Source organism: Panthera uncia, assembly GCF_023721935.1.
Source record: "Panthera uncia isolate 11264 chromosome B3 unlocalized genomic scaffold, Puncia_PCG_1.0 HiC_scaffold_1, whole genome shotgun sequence".
In the NCBI taxonomy this organism is placed as follows: domain Eukaryota; kingdom Metazoa; phylum Chordata; class Mammalia; order Carnivora; family Felidae; genus Panthera; species Panthera uncia.
In genome coordinates this window covers 47,678,032-47,700,384 of record NW_026057582.1, presented here as the reverse complement: position 1 = coordinate 47,700,384, position 22,353 = coordinate 47,678,032, and the positions used below count along the sequence as shown (strand labels likewise).

The 22,353-nt window shown below is 43.6% G+C and overlaps 1 protein-coding gene across 8 annotated transcripts in view; it reads right to left on the bottom strand.

Moving 5' to 3' along the window:
* NIN (ninein) overlaps window positions 1–22,353 on the bottom strand; it is a 96,057-nt gene that overhangs the window by 57,990 nt on the left and 15,714 nt on the right. For all 8 annotated transcript variants that reach the window (XM_049612795.1, XM_049612797.1, XM_049612798.1 and 5 more), the window contains 2 exons: window positions 19,030–19,111; window positions 6,856–7,016 (listed from right to left, as the gene is read on the bottom strand). In XM_049612795.1, the coding sequence (XP_049468752.1) occupies window positions 6,856–7,016; window positions 19,030–19,111 (243 nt within the window). The remainder of the gene's footprint in view (window positions 1–6,855; window positions 7,017–19,029; window positions 19,112–22,353) is intronic.

The following is a 22,353-nucleotide window of genomic DNA, read 5'->3' as shown; positions in this document are numbered from 1 at the left end:
AGCAATTAAAACCTACAGGTCAATACCGGGGACAACACGAATTAATGTAGGATTTTTCACTGCACACATGTTTTTATGGGTCCTGCCACGCTGCAAATTTAAGAGTTTGAGCCTTAAGCCTCTTCTCCTACTGAGATGGGGAGTGTTCTTGGCTCATTGGATTTGAAAGTCCCTAAAGGGATTTATTTTTATTTTTTTTAAATCCCTCATTTTTTTTAATGTTTGTTTATTTTTGAAACAGAGAGAGAGAGTGTGAGTAGGGGAGGGGCAGAGAGAGAGACACAGAATCTGAAACAGGCTCCAGGCTCCAAGCTGTCAGCACAGAACCCGATGTGGGGCTCGAACCCACGAACCGCGAGATCATGACCTGAGCTGAAGTCAGACGCTTCACCGACTGAGCCACCCAGGTGCCCCTAAAGGGATTTTTTTAATACATCTGCTCATGGTATCTCCTTCATCAGAGTTGCTCTTGGTGGATAATGAACAGTGTTTTCCATCCGGAAGATACACTTAATGGTACAGATGGAAAATGTTATTATCATTAAAATTAACTTTGTTCATTTTTAATTTGTTGTCTGTTTTTCTTTCTTGTTAGTAAATAAATACTAGAAATTGTTGACCTGGAAAGAGATGGGGGCGGGGGCTGGATGCCAAGGCAATTCCCTCTGGGATCAAGTCAGGAAGACTTACCAGAACAGCAAAGCCTGCAAGCCGAGAGCTACAGTCTGTGTTAAAAGAGAGAGATCTTACCAGCTTTGAAGGGACTTCTTTCCATCACTTTCAAGTGATCTACAATTGCATCTTGAATGAGTGTTTCACCTCTGGGAATAGCGAAAGGATCTAACAGACTTAAGAAAACTCAAGGGAAACACTGGAAATTCCATTAATACAAAAAACTATCCTGATGATGTCCTATCGTTTGATGGAAATAAATGGCTTCAGCAATGAAAGTGCTTACTTTGTCAAAGATTAGAACAAAACATCTAACAGGAGGAATGGGAACACAGGTACATTTCGACGACAAAAGCTCTTAGCAGAACTTCTCAGTCATTAAGAAGTTTGCTCCAGAATTCAATATTTGCGCCACACAATATAAATGAATCATTCATGAAGGTTGACTGTGAAGATATGCATAGATGAAAATGAACATAAGGGGACTAGAAGTCAGTTTCCCACTTCTTGAAGAAGTCTGATTTTATGTGGGGTAGTAAAAATCAGTTTGGGGGGTTGTTCTTAGTTCTTAAACTACTGCCACCACTCCTGTCCCACCCACCCCCACCACCCCCGCCCCCTGCAGTCCAAACACAAAGACGCGATTTGCTGAGCAAGCCCCATTGTTGAGCAAATGAAGCAAGTGGCTTCAACTTTTCTCTCAGGTCCTCACTCAAACCTCACGGTTTTGGCTTACACTACTATTGTCTGTAGTTGAAAAAATAATGGTTTAAAGCCTCCTACTCTTGATAATAATCTTCCTAGACCCGATTTATTCCCTGTGGAGGAAAACAGTTAACAAGGTGTCCCCTGTTTTCAACGAGGGCAGAAAGCAAAGTAGTCCTGCCCTAATTACATTCATGGAACAACCTTTCCTACAGTAATACAGAATAGAACTGGGCATTAGTTTTGCTCCCCCCCCACCCCACCCCTGCCTTCCACCTATCCGTAGAAGAAACCACAAAATTCAAGGTCAGTTCAGTAGCCATTGTGGGTATGCATATAAGAGAAGGGGAAAAAAATGTACTCTCTGGAAACTAAAACCTCACTTCTGTTTCTTAACCAAAATAACCACCCAAACGTTCTCATTAATCAGACCTTACGCTGGAATCGAGAATGTGCCCTTTCTTAGTCTGGATTAATTCAGAATAGAACTTCCAATTGAATTGCCTTGAGTGAAAATGATCCCATAAAAAAGAAAAAAAATCACCACTTTCCTTTCAATACCACCTGAGATGAGAGGTCAGACTCCCAAGGGAATCCATTTGCCAGATAAACACCCTAAATTGGAAGGTGAAGGCACATTTCAGCCTCGTGGTGGAACCTACCTGGCACCTGTGAAATTAGCACATTCTACGTCAGGGTTTCCAAATGAAATTCTGAAATACACGTTGTAGCAATGAGAACGTGGGGAGATTACAGTGGTCTTTCCCTACGCGATGGCTTTATGGCCTTATGAACTAGACACGGGAGGGGAAGCAAGCTTCATAGCTAGGTTAGATATTTTCTGTTTCAGCAGGAAAGAATCCAATTGCCAGAATTAAAGCTCGGGGCAAGATCAAGAGGATTAATATGTACACAATTTTTATTAGGGCTTTAACATATATGGACTGAAACAAAAGTCGAACACAATCAAAAGCACCTCATAGCAAGGCTTATTCTCCTACATTCTATTCAGAGGATGAGGCCCAGTTAGTAGATCATTCGTTACTCCACTGCCACCAAGCAGGCTCTCACCCAAGGCACCATGTCACAATGGGGTGCCACGAATGGTTATGAGAGGGGTTCCAGATTCTTGTAACTAATGAAGACTGAAGCTTCACATGGGACTTACATTAAAAATAAATGTAATAGGGGCGCCTGGGTGGCTCAGTTGGTTAAGCGGCTGACTTCGGTTCAGGTCATGATCTCGCAGTTCATGAGTTCGAGCCCCGCGTCGGGCTCTGTGCTGACAGCTCAGAGCCTGGAGCCTGTTTCAGATTCTGTGTCTCCCTCTCTCTGACCCTCCCCCATTCATGCTCTCTCTCTGTCTCAAAAATAAATAAACGTTAAAAAAAAAATTAAAAAAATAAATAAATAAATGTAATAGCTTGAAAGCAAACTCTGTAACAGTGTCACTCTTACCTGTCTGTATTTCTAGGTTTTGTTGGGTGGGACAGAAGGTTGGAGTTACAGGTAGAGAGTTACCTGAGAATTACCTATCATTTTGGTTGTACATATGGGAGAAGGCCTCCCAAAATAAGAATGCAGAAAAAAATTTAAGTCACGAACCCAGGAGTAGAGGACCAAACTGTCAATCCTTGGCAACTCCCTTATTACAGAATAATCCTAGAGGGAAGTGGGGGGAAGGAGATATTTTTTTTTAATGTTTATTTGAGAGAGCGCACAAGCAGGAAAGGGGAAGAGAGAGAGGGAGAGAGAGAATTTCAAGCAGGCCATGCGCTGTCAGCACAGAGCCCGATGTGGGGCTCGAACCCACAAACCGTGAAATCATGGCTGGAGCTGAAATCAAGAGCCAGACGCTCAACTGACTGAGCCACCCAGGCTCCCTGAGGAGGAATTATTGTTTCATCCCTTCAGATGGCTGTTTGCTCACTTATCCCTACAAGATGAGTTCCTAGAAGGAAGCAAGACTTTTGAAGGTATCTGTGACCCCATTCCATTCCACTGCCCACCCCTCTCCAAGAGCTCAGGTAAATAAAACTGATTGATCCTGGACCAAAGATTAGTCTCCTTGTTGGGTAGAAACAGCCAGGCTTCTTCTCCATGTAACCTTTGACAACGGGTTAAGGTCCTTTAGTCTTCATCAAAAAATTCTAAACTCACTTTAGGAAAAATCTGGCATGTCTGAGAGGAGAAACCGCATTCAAAGGCCGGCTAGGAATCTCACCTTGCCCTGAGCCAGGATCCAGGAGTCAAAGGAAATTCACAATCAAAACCAAGAAGGCCCATCTGCGGTTCAGCAGCTGACTACTCCTGATGAATTATTCCCATCAGGAGACACCCATCCCTGCTCCCTCCTCAATACTGCCCAATGGCACTGAGATGGAGTATGAACCACTGGTAACAAATATAGCCAAGAAATAAATTCTTAACACCCAAGGGCAGGAGACAAAAGGGCCTCAGGCAGCCAAAAGAGAAAAAAAGAAGCCAACAGTAAAGAACTTCTGACAGGTTCTGAAATGCTTATAAGTTAATGAATAAACCCCACAGGTCATTAAGGATTTTCTCCTCCCCATCATTCCCATTTGGGAGCCACTCTAGAATAAGGAAGATTACCAGGCATTGGGAAGAGACCAGGGGATTTCTGGTGCGAGCACGTGCTGTCCAGAGTGTGAAGTTCTGTTGGCCAACGGAGTGGCCGTAAATTGCTAAGGCTTCTATGGAACCTGGCCAGGAAACAGGAATACTATCTTGACACAACAGTATATGCCATGAAGGCTGACATCCCGTGGAAACTATGCCACCAGACTGAGTATGTGTGAAGGCAGGGTGCAGTCTACTGCTACACAAAGCTTGGACAGGCCCTCCTTGCTGCCCACAGGAACTTCAAAAATGTCACATGTGAGACTATTGACTTTTTAAAGTGATGAATCGATTTGAAAACTGACAACACAATTCAGCTCAGAAACACTAAAGTTTTAGGCAAAAAAGCATCTGGATGAGCATTCAGTTTGAGTCCACTTTCAGCAATTAAAAAAAGACAGGGTAAAAGGGGGTTATCCAGTGCCCTCATAGGCTTTCGGGGGCCAGATCTAACAGATTCGCAAGGTCGGGTCGGTAGGGGGTCTTCAAGGTAGACAGACATGGAGAGAAAGGACCCTTCTAGGCCTCTATTTGCTGTTCTAGTGAAAGGCAGATGAGCACTAAAGCTTCTATATACAGTATCAAAAGGTCCCACCTAAGAGGTTCCGAAAGAGTAAAGAAAGCTGAATATCGGGGGTGAAATGTGTTCTCCCAACACGCCCTCTCACTAAGACACAGCTGCAAGAATTCGCCTGAACTCGGGCCTCAACGCTTATCCTTATTTATACAGGAGCCTAAAGTCTCACTTTTAAACACTAAATCTCACTGGAAGTCCATAGATAAGATAAAACAAGGATATAAGAGCTCTGCTTAAGAACTTTCTAGGTATCCCAAGATAGTAATTAGAAACTGTGTTATCAGGGGTGCCTGGGTGGCTCAGTCGGTTGGGCGTCCGACTTCCCTCAGGTCACGATCTCGCGGTCCGTGAGTTCGAGCCCCGCATCGGGCTCTGGGCTGATGGCTCAGAGCCTGGAGCCTGCTCCCGATTCTGTGTCTCCCTCTCTCTCTGCCCCTCCCCCGTTCATGCTCTGTCTCTGTCTCAAAAATAAATAAAACGTTAAAAAAAAAAAATTAAAAAAAAAAACAAAACTGTGTTATCAAAAAAATAAGTAATCATTTAATTTCTGAGCACCAAATCATAATGCCTTGGGTACTGAAAGCAGTTGGAGAAAGGAGAATTAGACTTAAAAGTGTTTTCCAAATAACAAAAGGACCAAATACCCCCAGAAGTGTTGAGACATATTTTAATTTTTTTTTTTTTTTTTTTTTTTTTTATAGGGAAGGGACTTAGTTACATTCCATACCACTCAGGGTTATGAAACAGATTTTATGTAACAAAATGCCATCCTTCCTGACAGCAAGATAAATATTATGAGCACTGCAATAACTATGCAAATTACTTACATCTCTGAAACTGCATATGCAAAATTTTTGTGCACATGAGTATATGTGTTTTATTGGGGAAAGGGCCCTATCTAAATTCTCACAGGGACATGAGAAAGGGTCAGAAACTGACCGAACTCAAGAAGAGAGGTAGCTTCTGCCCCTGGCTGGCCCCAGGCGCCTCTTCCTTGCTTCTCACTGCCTTTTCTGTCTTCAGCTGTCACCTCTCACCCATGCCACCCTTACACCATTTGGCAAGTTTCTCTCTCTCTCTCTCTTCTCTAGCTTTTCTTCCTCTTTTCTTCTCTCACATGTCTGCCACTGCTCCTTCACCTCTGGTGTGAGGACAGGTATTCCTTTAAAACTATGGTGCAAACTTCTCGGGATCAGTAGACCACCAGTCCTGTGTCTTCTAAATGTACTCTGGCTGGTTTCATTTTTGCTCAGTACCTAGGATCTGTTACCTTTGGGTTTGTGGGCATTCTGGAAGACTGAAAATGCTAGATGTCTGACTGCTGGGGTCATTACTGGAGCAAGCTTCCTGTGGATTTTAATGAGCTGAACACGGGTGTTAGCAATGAATGCCCACGTGCGCGCGCACACACGTGCACACACACCTCCAGGAAACCACCATCTACGGGCTATTTAAGAAGGTTGAGACACTTTGTCTCTTTCCCAGCTTATGTTAATATCTGAAATATTTGCATCCCCAGTCTGAGCTGGGATTTGCAAGAAATATTTAGAGCTTGCTCAGCATGGCGTTTTCAATCATGTTCTATAAATGGCATGCTGGTAAATGAGCCGTAAGGAATGAATAAAGAAAATGTTACTGCTTCTCCTTCATTGGTAGAGTACGGCGATGAGTACAAGGGGAAGAAGGGAGATGAGGGAAGTGGGCACATCCGACTGCTGGAAGGCCAGGAGGGCCTGGGTGCCAGGAAGGAGAACCACGACAGCTGCTGAGACCACAAGAACCGAGTTTGAAAGCTGCTTTATCCCGCCATGATAGATAAGGCGCGGTTTTCAAAATGTCTAAGCGCACTGCTTTTGTTTCCTACCTGCCACAGATGCTGTTTTATAGCTTGCCGGGGGGTGGGGTGGGGGGGCCAGCTTTTTACATAACTGACAGTGCCACGAGGAGAGACATATTCCTAAGAAGTGCTCAAAGTGGCAGACCCCAGAAAATAGGAAAATAACTGAATTTTAAAATATATAAACACAAAGCTTGCACAGAAATGTCAGCTCTCCAGAAGTTGAAACAGAGGTGAAAACATTCAAACAAAAGAAAAATTAGCCGTCTATATCCAAAAGGCCAAGTAATAAGATTAGCAAGTAGCTGGTAACTGAGAAGAGCCATAAATCCCTCAGTTCTCCTGTTTCCACACCACCGTGGCAGGGGTATCCGTCCGTCACCGCACCTCTGGTCCGGATGGATGTGCCCGTCCAATTCCTTACCTCGTGGCGGTCACTGGCTGGGGTGTGTGAAGGCCGTGCTTCTTCATCTAGTGGCTCAATCTCTGCAAACTCTTCCACGGATTCTTGAAACTCAGGCAAGGACCTTCGTCCGTAACGCTTCCCACCTTTAACATATTTGGGCTGAGCTTCTAGTGAACAGTCTAGGCAGGGAGACAAGAGTTGAGGCCACATTACATGACAGTCTCAGCCCTTAGCTGACACTCACAGCTGTCAGACACAGCCTCTTATACTAGCCCCCAAAATAAACCACCACTGTTTGCCAGTTGTGCGGGGATGTGGGCGTATATGAGGCGCCAGGTCAGACGCAGAGCACAGCTTCTAATTCTGAATGACTGACAGCAGCCGGAGCGCATCTCTGCATACAACGGGAGAGATGCAATGCCAGCAGAAGCGTCTGACTTTAGAAGTACAGAATTAAGATCAGGATAAAGCAAGGAGTCATATTTGTTCTTCTGTTTATTAAGCTGGTGTCGTGCAGGGAGGGGGAAAGGGAGAGGGGGAGATCGTACTGACAAAGAGACACGCTAGAGGAAGTCTTGGAAAATAATGATAAAGCGAACACCATATCAGCACTGTTAGTATTCACGCACCCCTCCTGTACCTCAGTGACTCCTTTGTTAACCATCCCACCTTCTGATCCATCAGACAAGCGGGATGACAGAACAAAGAAACTGACACAGTGGATCCTAATAAATGAATGACAGCTCATCGCTTACATGAAACCTGGCATCAAGATCGCATTATAAAATTAAAAGCTGTAGAATAAAATAGTAAAGGCAAAACTGTATACAGAAAAATGGTACATTTTGTTTTTATTCTCTTCATGAGTTTGGTGTTGTACAAAACAAAATGGAATGCGCCTCACAGGAGGGTTATTTCTTGACCTTAAAGAAGGACCTCAGCATTTTGATGTAACATGTCTCAGGTTCAATGTTTCACCATGTTCACGACCACCAATGCCGCCACCACCATCACCGCCACCGCCATCGCCGCCACCGCCATCACCGCCACCCCCACCACCGCCACCGCCGCCACCCCACACTAACCTTTCTCTACAACGGATGGCTTTAAAGCAATAGAATAAATACTTCACTCAATGCACGTGTCATCTTAGATACAGAGATTTTTTAGCACCTTGCACAGAATTAGGAGCATAAAATATTCTATTAAAATACAAAAGATCAGCAAGGCGTTGATTTCAGTTCTTATCATCCGCGAAAGCACGGTGTCTCTCTGAGAACATAACGTGTATTCTATTTGAACACGACAGTCTTAACAAGATGTGTCTCAACTCACACATGGAGATTTTCGGATGAGGTTATGTACACACATCATCAAAACCAGGGTGGTCAATTAGATAAGAACTGAAAGAACAAAACCCTTCCTTTACCACCACTGAAACCACATGAGGGGTTAAGCCATTACTTCGTAGCCTCCCTGGGAAGGCCAGCGATCCTGTGTGACTAACTCTGCCCTTCCCCGCACCCCCATGCCCTTCCTCTGATATACGCTCAGATTTCACAGATGTGGTCCAAAGCATTCTGAAAATGCTCAGCACAGCTCAGAGTGAAGTATTTATGCTTGCTCTATAATTTCTAGTGATATTTATATCCAACTTTTAAAAAGTCCCAGCCAAGTCATTGTATTTGGTGGAGCGATTCTCTTACAGGAAGAGTTTAAGCATACACAATTTAGGTTGAAAATCACATGCACATTTGAAGGTACCTTTCATCAGGAGAGAGTGTGTCAGCCTGTGAGTATTCAGGAGCGGCCCAGACACCCGAGCTACTTGTTGGCAGCTGACACCCACAGATGCTAGTCAGATAAAGAGGCAATGTAGAACCATCCTTAATTTATTACACATTCTTAAGTTTTACTGGCAGACAACAAGGTACACCGTTAGTGACGATGGGGATGGGGATGGGGATGGGGGTGGGGGTGGGGGTGGGGGTGGGGGTGGGGGTGGAAAAGATTAAAAGAAAAACTGACAACGTCAGAAAACGGAACATGACATGTTCCCAGTGTGAGAACAGTCGTGGTCTGGGGATGGAAATGGCAAAGGAGCTCTCACTGCGCGCTGCACTTTTACGGAGGAAAAGAGTAGAGGGACGAAGCAGCCATCTTAAAAAACCTACTGTAATTGACTCCAAAACCCGCCTGTGGATGAGATGGTCTCCCAGTTATGTACCACTAAATATCCCATGCCCTGCAGGGATATGAATAAGGAAGAGAACTAGTGGATTGTGGGCCATTAGGGACCCTGGGAGATTTGGGTTTATTTTACTTATTTTTGCATTGCCAAGAGTTTTTAAAGTTTTCTATTTTATTATTATAATTGTGAACAAGCTTTTAGTATCTTTAGCAGAATGTAAATATATCACAAAGTCAATTTCTAGCGAAATCTAGTCAAGTATACACTCTTCTTTGGAATAAAGAGATTAGCACAAAGGAAAAATGGAGTGTTAATGTTACCTCACACTGCATTTCCCAAACCTTCTATGTGACCAATAAAGAATTATACTAACTGAACCAATTACAGTGACTCCTTTGACTTACACACTCACATATTCCTCTCCTTAGAGCATGAGCATCATTGTACTTACATGATAAGAAGTGAAGAAAGACAGCAAAAGTAAGGAGGTCCAGAGAGAACATTCATGGTCAACAGTCATTACTGTGTTAAACATTTGAAAACTATGATTTTCCTTATCAACTCAACCAGGCCTTTAAAAGGCCACAGCAACAGTCCACCAAATGGATTTTAAGACACTCTTACACCCCATAATTAAAGAATGTCCAACCCCATCCTTACGCCCAACAGAGACTTAGAAAACTGCAGCCCTGGGGCAAAGTTGATGCATTTTACGAACACATCCAGATGTAACTTAACACATGTCAGGGTTTCACTGTAGAACAATTTTAGTTATGCCAGATAATATGGGGCGTCTGGGTGTCTCAGTCAGTTAAGCTCCCGACTCTTGGTTTCGGCTCAGGTCATGATCTCAGGGTTCCTGAGATGGAGCCCCCCTCCCCATCATGCTCTGCCCAGGCAGGACAGTGCCTGCTTGGGGTTCCCTCCACCCCCCTCTCTCTCTGCCCTCCCCCTCTTGCATATTCTCTCTCTCAAAATAAATAAATAAACTTAAAAACAGAAATGAAATTGCTTACATCATATACCTTTCTTTAACATAAGTGTAAGTGACTGCTCCAATCACGTGCTCCAAGGAGGGCTAGGAAATGCCAGTGATACAAACAATATATAAAGGACTGCCAAACTTGCAGTGTTTTCTTTCTTTGAACATTTATGATTTTACCCAGATGCCAAGCTTCGGAGTCATTTTTGCTTCTTTCAGTTTTCTATTTCTCCTATTTGACAAAAATAAAAATAGGCTTTCAAGGAAAGAGGACAAGCTGAGCCTGCCTAGAGGTGCCTTGGACCCCATCCTCAGAGAATTTATTATGAAACTCACCAGTCATAGTAAAGTGGCTTTGAAGCAGTCCTACCTGACTTAGTTTAGATGATTCAGGTTTTTATTCCATAAACCAAACACATAGTTATGAGTAGGGAACAACAGAGAAATCTTGATTCAATCCCCTAAACACTGCTAGAGGAATATGGAAGCAACTGATAGTCTCTACAGAGCAGATGGGGTGGGAAGGGGAATCTCAATGGGAGTTCAAAAGACAAAAGAAATACCGTTCCTTCCAGTCTTAGAAATCAAACAACAACTGGATGGTCAGATATCACATTCTTTACTCCAGATCTCATCTGTCCCAAGAAGAGACACTCCAGACCTGTGATAATGTCCACCTTCCAGAATCAGGGTGAATCACTGTACACATACATGTACGACTTGTGACCAGAAGGGCTTGCACTTATAATAAAAGGAAAATTGAAATACAGTGTCAGTGGGAAGGACCACTCAGGGGATAAGCCAGCTGGAGGCAGGGTAAACCTCTGACACTCACCCATTCTCCCCTCTCTCCACTCCCTCCCTGCCTCAACTCCAGCTGAGGAGTACAGAGCACCCTTTCCTGTGGTCCTCAGACTGACTGCAGCCTTCCTGATGTAGGTCTCCACTTGGAAGGCTCAGCTCTCCCCAGGAGCCAAAGGGCAAAACAATGAGGGCCCAAGAGGAAGCGGAAGGGGTGACAGGAAAGCCTAAACACCATGTATTCCATCAATGCTTTCTTTACAAAAACACAAGCTAGGGACCTGGGATGGAGCGCCTTCCTCGGCACTTACACCGAGAAGTTACAGGAGAGTTGCAAAGACACACTCCAATATCAGGTAGATTCTTATAGCTTCTAATTATTGAACACCTGCCGTGGGCAAAGTATCATGTTGTACCTGTTGAGGGATAAGATGGATATTTGATCGCTTTTTGTATATGTGCTGCCGAAGCGAGCACTATTTGATCGCTTTTTGATTTAAACTTCCCTGTTCCCAAAACTGACCGAGGATACTTACAGGATGAAGAAGAGAGCTCTGCCTTTTTGGTGCTGATATTCTTATTTTAAAATTGCTTGAAAACACCCTTGCTTTCTACTTCCCCTCCTGCCCCATTCTGTTAGGCTGGACAATCGTTCCCACAGACACCGGTACCTTCCAAAGTCAAAGGCCCTCAGCACAGAGTAACGCCAGTCTGAGGCCCTCCATATTACAGTTCTGCTGAGCTCACAGATTCCTGAAACTCATTTAAAAATAAGGAGTCAAAAATGAAGCATGTGCAAATCTCAGGACAAGCACTCCCAAGAAGCTTCCCTGGGAAAGGGCAGTCAGGCAGCTCCCCACTTCCTTGCCTCCTGTGAACACCATTACATGCAGACTGCACAGAGTATGACCCCATACTTGATACTTGATGAAGTAAGAGAAAAGGGCAGAGAGAGAATTAAAGGGGAGACCAAGGCCAAGAGAAGGAGAGGGGGAGAGAAAAAGGGAGAGGTAGAGGGAGGGACAGAAGTATGTGCAGATGGGGAAAGGGAGAGGGGGTGGGACAAGATGGGCAGGGATCTAGGGGCCTATGGAGAGACAGAGAGGGGCAGCAGTAGGAACAGATGGGGGAGGGAACTGAGACGTAGAAGCAAAGTATAGTGGGGGTCCAAGGAGGAGGACAGAGGTGAGCTGGAGTGGTAGAAAGAAGACAGGGGTGAAATGGGGGATGTCCCAAGAAGGGAAGGGGAGAAGAGAATCCAAGAGAGAATGAACAACATAAAGACATCAGGAAAGCCCTTAAACATTATCTGCCATTCCTCCTGCCTCCCAAGGTGCTCCCTGCCTCTGTGGGAGGTCATCAGCAAGCAGGGTCACCACCCCACACTTCTGTGCATACACAGCCCTTTCTGGGGCAGCTGCTCACTGGCCACTCGCACGATGCTCCCAGCTACCCCTCCCTCTGCAGTCCCCACACAAGATGCATACATTCATCTAGGCGTTCAGTGAATGCAGTGACCGAATTTTAGGAGCAGTCTCCAGTCAATTCTTACCAATCTGAGTGGAAGTTTCTTGCTGGAACACAGGCACTTCAGGACACAAAGCTAATGGAATGGCTCTGATTAACCTTGCCTGGGAGGAAAGCTCTGAGGCTAAGGTCTGCACCCCACAAGGGTGCCCAGGAATGGTGGATGGGTGTGGCTGGCAACCCCCGGGACTGAGTGGTCTGACTAGATGGTCTGTTCAGCCCTAAAGCAGTTCAAGATCAACAGGAAAAACTCTTTGAGTTGATAATGATGACAGGATTGTTTCCTTAGGCTTCTCCTAGAGATGTCAGCCTGCTGATCCCCATTGGAAGGTCATGCATGCATCTGGAGCCATTTTGGGGAAGAAGGCAGAGATTCACATTTCACTTAAGTGAATCCTCCCCTTTGTTCCAGGTTCAACTCAAAACTTATCTCTATCAAGTAACTGCTTGGCACAACCTTCACGGAACCTTTGCTTCTACGAATTTAGCACAACCTGTACTGTCGATAGTTCCTGACTTAATAATGGTCATGGTCAAATTTTTCTAAAAGCATTTTACGTGTTAGAATCACCTACCCAGCTGGACTGTAATGCTTCCCAGGGCACAAGAGCTTCATGGAAAGCGCCTGGGCTTTGATTCAAACAGACTTGGACTCAAACCCTCAGTTGTTAAAAAGATGAGGAGTACTTAATGTCATGAAGGCTTAGTCTACTTATCTGGAGGAAGAGAAAACAGGGGCTAGGTGGGACAAGGTCACTCTTTTGTCAGGTGGCTCCTGCCCTGGATGAAGACACACCCCAGTGGGTCCCCCCACCCAGACATCTGTGAGCCAGCAGTGGCTGGGGGGGCCGGTGGGCAGGACCAGTGCAGCCCCCAAACCCGCAGCAAACTTTTCCGACCTCATTTTTTTTGTATTGGGTAAGATTAGTGGCACAAGCATAATGATGTTATCGAATCCGTCATCTCAGAAAGTGGAACCACCTCCATTTCATTCTTGCTCTAACTTTCTCTTCCTTGTCACCTCCTTCCCCTTTATCAATGGGCTGAGATGAGAGGGACACACCAATTTGCTATACTTCATATCATTTTCATGTCCCTGCTTTGGAAATCTTCTCGGACTCTGGAGTGGAAATAAACTTAAAACATTGGTACAACTCCTTAGTAAACTGTTTTGTTCACGTGAGTATTTTGGTTTTTGCACAACACATGCTTTTTTTAATTAAAGAAATTTTTTTTTAATTTTTATTTCTTTTTGAGAGAGAGAGAAAGAGTGTGCACAAGTGGGGAAGGGGCAGAGAGAGAGGAAGACAGAATCTGAAGCAGGCTCTAGGTTCTGAGCTGTCAGCACAGAGCCCAACACAGGGCTCAAACCCACAAACCGTGAGATTAAGACCTGAGCCGAAGTTGGACACTTAACCGACTGAGCCACCCAGGTGCCCCAACACATGTATTTTTTTAAAGAATGCCTTCTTACCCTTAATAAAAACAAAGCACATGCAAAATCATCATAAATACTCTTCGTAAAATCATCACAAGTGTTCTATAGCACACATGAATTGCTATTTGTTCTGTGATTACAGATACAACACGATTTGTCTAACTATACATTATCAAATATTTATGCTTGATATATATTTTTCCACTACTTTATTTTTTCCCACTACTCTAAATGACTATCCTTATAGACACATCTTTGTGCACATACAGAAATATTTCCACAGCATAAAAATCTGAGAGCTGCATTCATTAGCCAAAGGCATTTTTACAGCTTTTGGTGCCCATTCATTGTTTGATATGATTCCAATAAGATCTTATCATTTTGCATGACCACCAGTGGGCCTGAGTGTTTCCAATTCTCTCTTAACTTATGAAATGACTCCACTCCTTTCTTGATGGTGGTGATGGTAGTGGTTTTATTTTGCTTTTAACTTTTGGAAAAATTTTCTGGTCCTCAGCGTTAGCATCTCACAGACACCAGGGAAACAGGGAACTAAATCCTTAGTTATTTGAGTATTTTGTAACAACCAGAGAAAGGACAACCAAGCACAATGGGTGGGCCACTGGTGCCTATATCTCCTAAAAGCAGGGCCCTCAGCCAGACATCAGTGCAGGGCCCAAGGTCTCTAAAGACAGTTGCAAACACATATCTTTAATCGCTGCAAATTAGGGTCTAGCCCGGGGCCTGGCCAGAAGGCCTGCTTCAGTGCACACTTGCTCAGTGAATGAAAAGTTATCTGTTTATTATATCCATAGCTTCTTCAAAGTGTAAGAAAAATAATGACATTAGGGCAGCTCCTGGAATTAAGAATTTTATTTAAAAAAAAATCACCTGCCCCATAACCACGCATAGTCTTATTTTCTTAACGATTTGGCTTTTCCAGATTCGAGTTTTCCCTTGCCAGTAAACAAAGGGAAGATTTTTACTCTAACCCTATCAGGGAAAGAAAGGGCTTCCTGTATGATGCTAACATCTTCCACTGAACAGAAATCTAATGCACGATGCATCGAACAAGGACAAAATCTCCGGAGAGCAGATCCAGACAGTATGCCGATGCCGTATAGCTTAGAGCCTGTGCCAGCATTTCCATCACAAAAATCCTATAATCCAAAGCCACAGCAAATTGAATAAGTAACTAATAATTAGGTTTTTGCCCCTCTCTTATTCCAGGAAAATAATTTAAAAATTAAATTGTACATGTAGATAGGAAGGGATTATGTCACTGGTGATGTTAATCAGTTAGGAATTTACAAACAATTCCCTATATCCCCAATCCATTTTTCTGTCCTTATCTGAATAGCAGCAGTTTTCACTGTGGTGGTGGTGGTGTACTTAGGGGAAAAAAAAAGCTTTTTCCTAAGAGTCTTAGAATCATAAATTATCAGAGGAAAAAGATGCTACAAATCATCTAATTTGAAAAATCACGCTAATTTTTAAAAAAAAGAAACTGTACCTCAGAGACGTTATAAATGGCAGATCTCAAGTCTATGGAAATAATGACTTAATTCCATCTCCCCTCAAATTCTAAGATAGCTTCGTTTTTATTTATATATAACTGCCGTTTATTAGAGGAATATGAAGGTATGAAATCCACTGGGCATTTTCCCTTAGCAAGCAGAACCTTGTAATGTCGATTTATGTTAGGTAAAATCTGACAGAAAAGCAAAGCTAGCCTTTTCCATAAATTTAGATGTCATTTAGATATTCAGAGACAACACGACTCCATCTTGGAGCTGAACGGAGTTTAAGTATTTTCCAGTACAACTTCTTTCCCACATGAGGTGACCAAAGACCCCAAAGGTTGTGACATATAAAGCCACCCAATTAGAAAAGCAGAGCCAGTATTTTATCATTGCTGGCTCAGGGGCCTTTCCGCCATATCAAGCTGGATTTTCTATGGGATAGTCTGGTACAGCATCTGGTATAACTTATAAAATCTTAGGTATTATAAAATTTCCACTCATGACCCATTCTGTTTCAAAGGCTGTGCACTGTGGCCCTATTCTTTCGGTCACCTTCCACAGTTTAAGAGTAATCTTTTCTCTCAAAGTCTAGTTGGTCCATCGATTTCAAAAGACAAAACCAAAATAGCACAGGTCTGGCCCTTATCGTAACAAATGTACAAGTACTGAAAAGCCAAATAATGCTGCAGACACAGGCATTTCTGTCACTAATGATCAGGTGAAACTTGTTTTTTTTTCCTCCCCTTCTTGCTGACTCTGGCCACTTGTCAGAATCTTTTTGGCCATACTGCACTGACTGAGGACTGGGTTTACCCCCAGCTCATCCAACTGGGGGTTAACATGCTTCCTAGATTGGGGGAGTCCCTTGGTGAGCCCCTCAGCATCCTCTTGGGCCACCATCTGTGAGACTTCAGTTAAGCAATGTGCCTCTTTGGGCCTCCAGGTGCTCACAATAAGCTGTCAGTGTTTTCTCCAGCCCTACAATCATACGGTCTATGATTAAGGTGATAGTTATTTTCATAAAGGGGAAGGTGGGGGTGAACTGAGACGGCCTCTTGATACTGCATTTGAGTCCAGAACCTTCTTTCTCTCTCACCAGCCAAGCCAGTCTGCCTGTGGGGGTTGAATCACATTTTAGAGTGGGTGGGAACACGTTTCAGTGCAAAGAACTGTATGATCCCCGAGAACAACTGGAAAGGCCGGAGAGAGAGAGACGGGCAAAAGACAGAAAAAGCAGAGATGTCAGGAACAAAGCAGGGAATGTGGGAGGAAGCGCTGACTCACTGCCTCCTCTGAGATAAAATGCCCTTTAAGGCGCTGGCTCAATCCTAGATTTTATCCCACCAGGCCAAACATTAGGGAGGTCCCGTAAATGCTGGATACGTTGCTATCGATAAGTACTCTGCCACTCCATCACACCGATCTGGGGCAGCTTTGTAACGAGGGTTTGCTACAGCCTACCCGAAGCATGTGGCACACAGCAAAACCATCGAGATCCCTTCTGGGCGCTGTCCTGCAAGACCCGTCCAAATTATGGTCTTGACCTGCAAGGCAGCGGGGCACACACATAACTCTGAAACCAGCATCTGGAGCTAGCTTCATCAACGTTACTTCCCACCTACTGGCAAACTAGGCCAGCCTTTGTCCGCCTCCTCATCCTATTATTTAGATCCCAGCACCGAACAACTCTAGGCAGTACCCTTCACATCTGGGGTCACCGTAAGTCTGTGCATTTATTATGACAATCTTCTGGCAGGTGACCATGCAGGTTTTGAAGAAAGGGCAGCCAAGAGGTCATGCGGACTAGTGTCAGAGTTGCCCATTCCAAACCGACATAAAAGCACATGACCAGCACCCAGAAGAACCACAAACTTAATGTTTATGTTACCGAGTTTATGTTACGGAGGCTCTTACTAACTAAAATGTGGAGATGTCACCAAAGCTCTATTCTGGGTCCCAAGATCTTGCGCTATTGTTATCAAGATGACAGACAACCTCATGGGGCGCCTGGGTGGCTCAGTCGGTTGGGCATCCGACTTCGGTGCAGGTCATGATCTCACGGTTTGTGAGTTCAAGCCCCGCGTCGGGCTCTGTGCTGACAGCTCGGAGCCTGGAGCCTGCTTTGGATTCTGTGTCTCCTTCTCTCTCTGCCCCTCCCCAACTTGTGCTCTGTGTCTCTATGTCTCTCAAAAAATAAATAAATGTTAAAAAAAAAAAAATGACCAACAACCTCAAATAAATAAAAATACCAATAAAATGTGAGACCTCGTAAGAACAAAAGCCCATGTTCCAGCAGTGGTCATCTACTGAAATTCTATTAGTAGTCTGGAAAATCTCCAGAAGGCAATAACCTCCCCCACAGGCTCACTGTAGGCTTCTAGAGAGCTCTGGCAAGCCTCAGAGTTGATGATAACCTTCCTTGGTGTGGTACTATATGCAGAAAGGGGATGTTCGATCCAGAACCCAAAACACTGCTAAACATAATGGTCACAGATATGACACAAATCTTGAGCATTCCAGAAGGTATGATGGAGAACTAGATCACCAGTGAAGATAAGAAATGAGTTCCCATCTGTGCTTTATCTAAATAGGTCACATTGAATGACTCCTTGTAGTGACAAAATGTTAATGATTTTTCCTCAGTCTCAAAAACTGGACTATATTTCTATGTTATCTTTTTTAAAATCAGGTTTTTAAAAATCTAGGTGTAATTCACATAGAGTAAATTTCCTTTTAGTGCACAATTCTGTGGGTTGGAAAAACTCATAAAATCTGTAACCACCACCATAATCAAGATATGAGACAATTTCATCACCCCAAAAATCCCCTCATGCTTATTTACAGCAACCCCTACTTCTAGCCTGACAACCAATATTTGATAAAACTGGACTGTACCATAATACAAATATCAGCACTGCTTAGACTTTCCTTTAAATATTTACCATATTTCACCGACCCAAAACAGACAGACTGACAGGCAGGCAGGCAGGCACGCACACACACACACCCTAGATTTGAACACTATGACAGTAGGATATGTCTTACAATCAATGGCATTTTGCTATTTTAACTGGTAAAAACTTTTTCTTTTCAGATATACATAAAATGATGTCTTATAATCTACAGTGCTTTTTAAAAAACTAAGTGAAGTGTAATAGTAAGTTCTTTATTTTTCAACATTCATTCAATACTTACTATGTGTGAAGCCTTCTACTAGACACTGAAAACAGAAAAATGAAAACGTGGTCCTCAAAACTATCACTTGAGATATATATTATCAATTATAATATACGATAATGTCTGTAGCAAAAGGTTATCCACCTACTAAGTAAAATTATCTCTAAATTAGACACTCTTCTTCTTTCAGGCAAAATTCTCCCCCAATTCAGATCCTTCCACGGACACAGGAAATAAGGATGAAGGTAGAACCATTCGGCTTCACTCTGCCCATTCTAGGAATGAGTTATTGCCACGCCATGTGACATATTGCCTAGGAACAATCCAATTATTTCTTCCATAATACACTGTTGTGGTAGGGAAGCCTCATTTCAGTGTTCAACAGCTGCAAGGCTTTTAGGATAATATCAGAAGACAAGTCACTCAAAATAACTCAATGTGCAAGAGGCAGATGCCCCAAATCTTTCATAGACATGCTTCAAAGTCCCCAAATTCTTCCCTGGGCAATTTTTAAAGGGGAGTGTAGAGAAGAAAAGTTAGTGAGTGCCCTTACCTGATTCTTGAAAGTGTTCTTCATTTGACAGAGTTCTAGACAAGATAAGTATTAATGCTTCTTTAAATTGGTCAAAATGCACCTAAAAATAAACAATTAAAAATGAGTTCAAAAGAGTTTCCACAGCCTTAAGGACGCAAATCCATCTTCAAGGTACCAGAACCGTTTGTTAGCATCCTGACAGCCTTGAAGTGAGTCACAAACAGCTTTTGTTCTCTTTTCTTCATTTCTCTGAAGCACTGAAGGGAAAAGTGGGCTGATCATTTCTGACACCCCCGTGTCGTAAACCCTAACATCAACATCAATATTTATTCAACCCCGAGGGGGAAAGCTAGATAGCAAAACCCTCTTTATACACTCAGAAAAAGATACGTTTTGAACTCAACTCCTTTTATTTTTCTGAACAAGACCACAACAGAAAGATGTTAGGTTAGACATTAGGAAAAACTTCCCAAGTAAATGATCCATTGTAACAATGCCCCAAAGATGCTTTCATCCCTGAAGACATTCTAGAAGAGGGTGAGCTATCATCTGAGGGTGACTTGAATACAGTCTTGCCTGAGGCAGGTATATAATATTTATCTCCCAAGGCCCCTGTGACTCCATAAACAAATAGAAATCAATAGCAAACACAAAGAATAAAAGAACCTTGGGAAGCTTTGTCTTGAATTCTTAAAAATACAATTACCTTGATAGAAGGATGAAAGAACATGAGTTTTATTTAAGTAAATATTCAGTTAGAATTGGGGAAATACTTTGGTTAAAGGGGTAAAACAGTTTTCTTGATGGCCAAGTGTATTCTTCCATAATTTAAATTTATGTGACCTCACCGTGGGGTAGAAGGGAAAGATGGTATTCCTTCTCACGGTAATTCTAGTTCGATGATGTGGCACCTATTAACACAGAAGCCTATACATAAATTCAAAGTTGGTAAATTTGTAATTTGTGCCGCTAAGGGTCTCTTTGGACACCGTTACAAAACGTTGTCTAGAAGTTGAAATATGAGTGACAGATAAAAACCACTTGGCGAATTATACTGGGAAAAGTAGCAAACCTCATTAGTTATCTAAACAATGGAGGAAAAAAATCCTATGTCTTATCTATGCAATTTACCATACTGTCCCACAGTAGGTGTGATTTTTCTACCACAACCATTTTGATCACTCCAAATTACTTTCCAAAATCATCTCCCTTTAGATGGTATAGACTAAAAATCAGTATACCCTATGGAGCCAGAGCAGAAATCCGCCAAGGGAGGCAGGACATCTGCTAGAGAGCCAGGGCCGTGCAATCAATGAAAAGGTGAAGACACTGCAGAAATGTAAGCGATACTAATTAGGGTTCACAGCAGACAAATCACTGCAGAGCCTGCAGGAGGAGAAAGGGCCAGGTCCTGCTGCTGTCCCAAAGTCAGAGTACGGGCTTCAGGCACTGTGGCATCCTGGGTCCCGTTCCCAGGGGCAAGGCCATCTTCCCAAGCAGCCAGTTCAAAACCACACAGACCCAAGGGCTCTCCTGCCCATGAACATTGGCCAGGCATTTACTACTTCCTACTGGAACCATTCCTTCCTCACAGGGGGGCGGGGGGCAGGAGGAGGGTTAGGGGTACAGGCTCTGTGCTGGAGCCAGCTGGGTCCAGGTTCTGACCCTGCCTCAGCCACTTACTGCCTGCTGTGAGCTGGCTAAATTACTATACCTCTCTGAGCTTTAGTTTGTTCATGTAGAAAAATGGGGATCTCTAACAACTAAAGTTTAGGACTCATTCAGCAAATATTTATTGAGCAGCTGCTATGGGCCAGGCAATGTCCTAAGCCCTGCTGACAGAGCAGTGAACAAGAGTGACAGAGATCTTGCCGCCTGGAGTGCATGTTCTCAGGAAATGTCACAGGGGGTCCAGGCAGCCATTGTGTAAAAAGCATTGCATGCCTTTTATGTTATTTATAGTAACACCTCCCTCAAAGAGGCATTAGGAAATCAAAATGAGAGTTACATAAGGGGTCTAGAACTTCCAGGGTAACTTATCAACTGCTAGGTAAGTGGTAGTTAATACTCTAATAGCTATATGGGGTGACTGCTTCCCCTGCTTTACAGAGAAATGGCTACATTTTCAAGCAAAGCAACTGGCCCTGAAAGTGACCGTGACAGCCAAGTGGCAGTGGCGGAGGTGACAACAGGGATCTTGCCTCCCCGCCAGGATCTGGGCAGTTGCCCAACATCAGAGAAGCCGATCCAATTTGCTGTGCTTAGGGACCTCAGCTTGGGGTTTCTCCTCTCTTAGGACAGTGATGGGAATGACTTGAATGAAACCTTGGCCTCTCCTTGACACAGTTATGAGTTGAACAGAAAAGGGAAGTGCTTGCCTTGAGAACTTCAAGTCCTATCTACTTCACCTCTGGGTCTCTGCTGGGTCTGGGCTTTGAGAGAGGTTATTGGATCTTGTCCCTACATAGTTCAATTCAGGGAGTATTGGCCATGAAGGTCACCATGAGTCTATGCACCTCAATTTCTCACCCTGAGAAGTGACCAAGATACCTACAATCTGGACGTTGATTCTCATCAACTTCCAAGACTTTGTTACACCATATTTAAGGGATAGTTAGCCTCATACAAACAAACTGACCTTTGAGACAGTAAAACCTCATTTATACGGAGATGGCTGATCAGACAATCAAGCGGCAGACAACTGGAAAACAAAGAAGCGATGTCCAAAGCTGAGGAAGGCATGGAAAAGCCCACACACTCTGCTCACAGAAAATGCCACAGAACCAGCTCCGGAGCTATTTATTCTCACTCAACCTGATTTATTATAAGCTTATTTACCTGTTTCCCAGACCACTATAGATTAGAAGCAGCAAATAAGACACAGGAGCGCTCTGAGGTGAAGTACTAAGAGAAGTAACTACTGACACCTTGGGATTGAGTAAAGACGTTAACTATCTTTCCTCAGACAAAAATACAGTTTTTAAACTTAAAAAACCTTGTCTTAAAAACTCTACCAACTGTTAGAGAAGACATGCACTAAAAAACCTAATAGGCTGGGGTTATTTATTTAGTGTTGAGACAAATATCTATGTGCCACAAAACAAAGGCTGAGAGTATTGCTCTTATAATGTAGACAAATAACTGATAGACCAAGAAGATTTTAAATGATCAAGAATAATCTTATGCTGGGGCACCTGGGTGGCTCAGTCGGCTGGGCATCCGACTTCGGCTCAGGTCATGATCTCGCAGTTTGTGGTTTCAAGCCCCACGCTGGGCTCTGTGCTGACAGCTCGGAGCCTGGAGCCTGGAGCCTGGAGCCTGGAGCCTGGAGCCTGGAGCCTG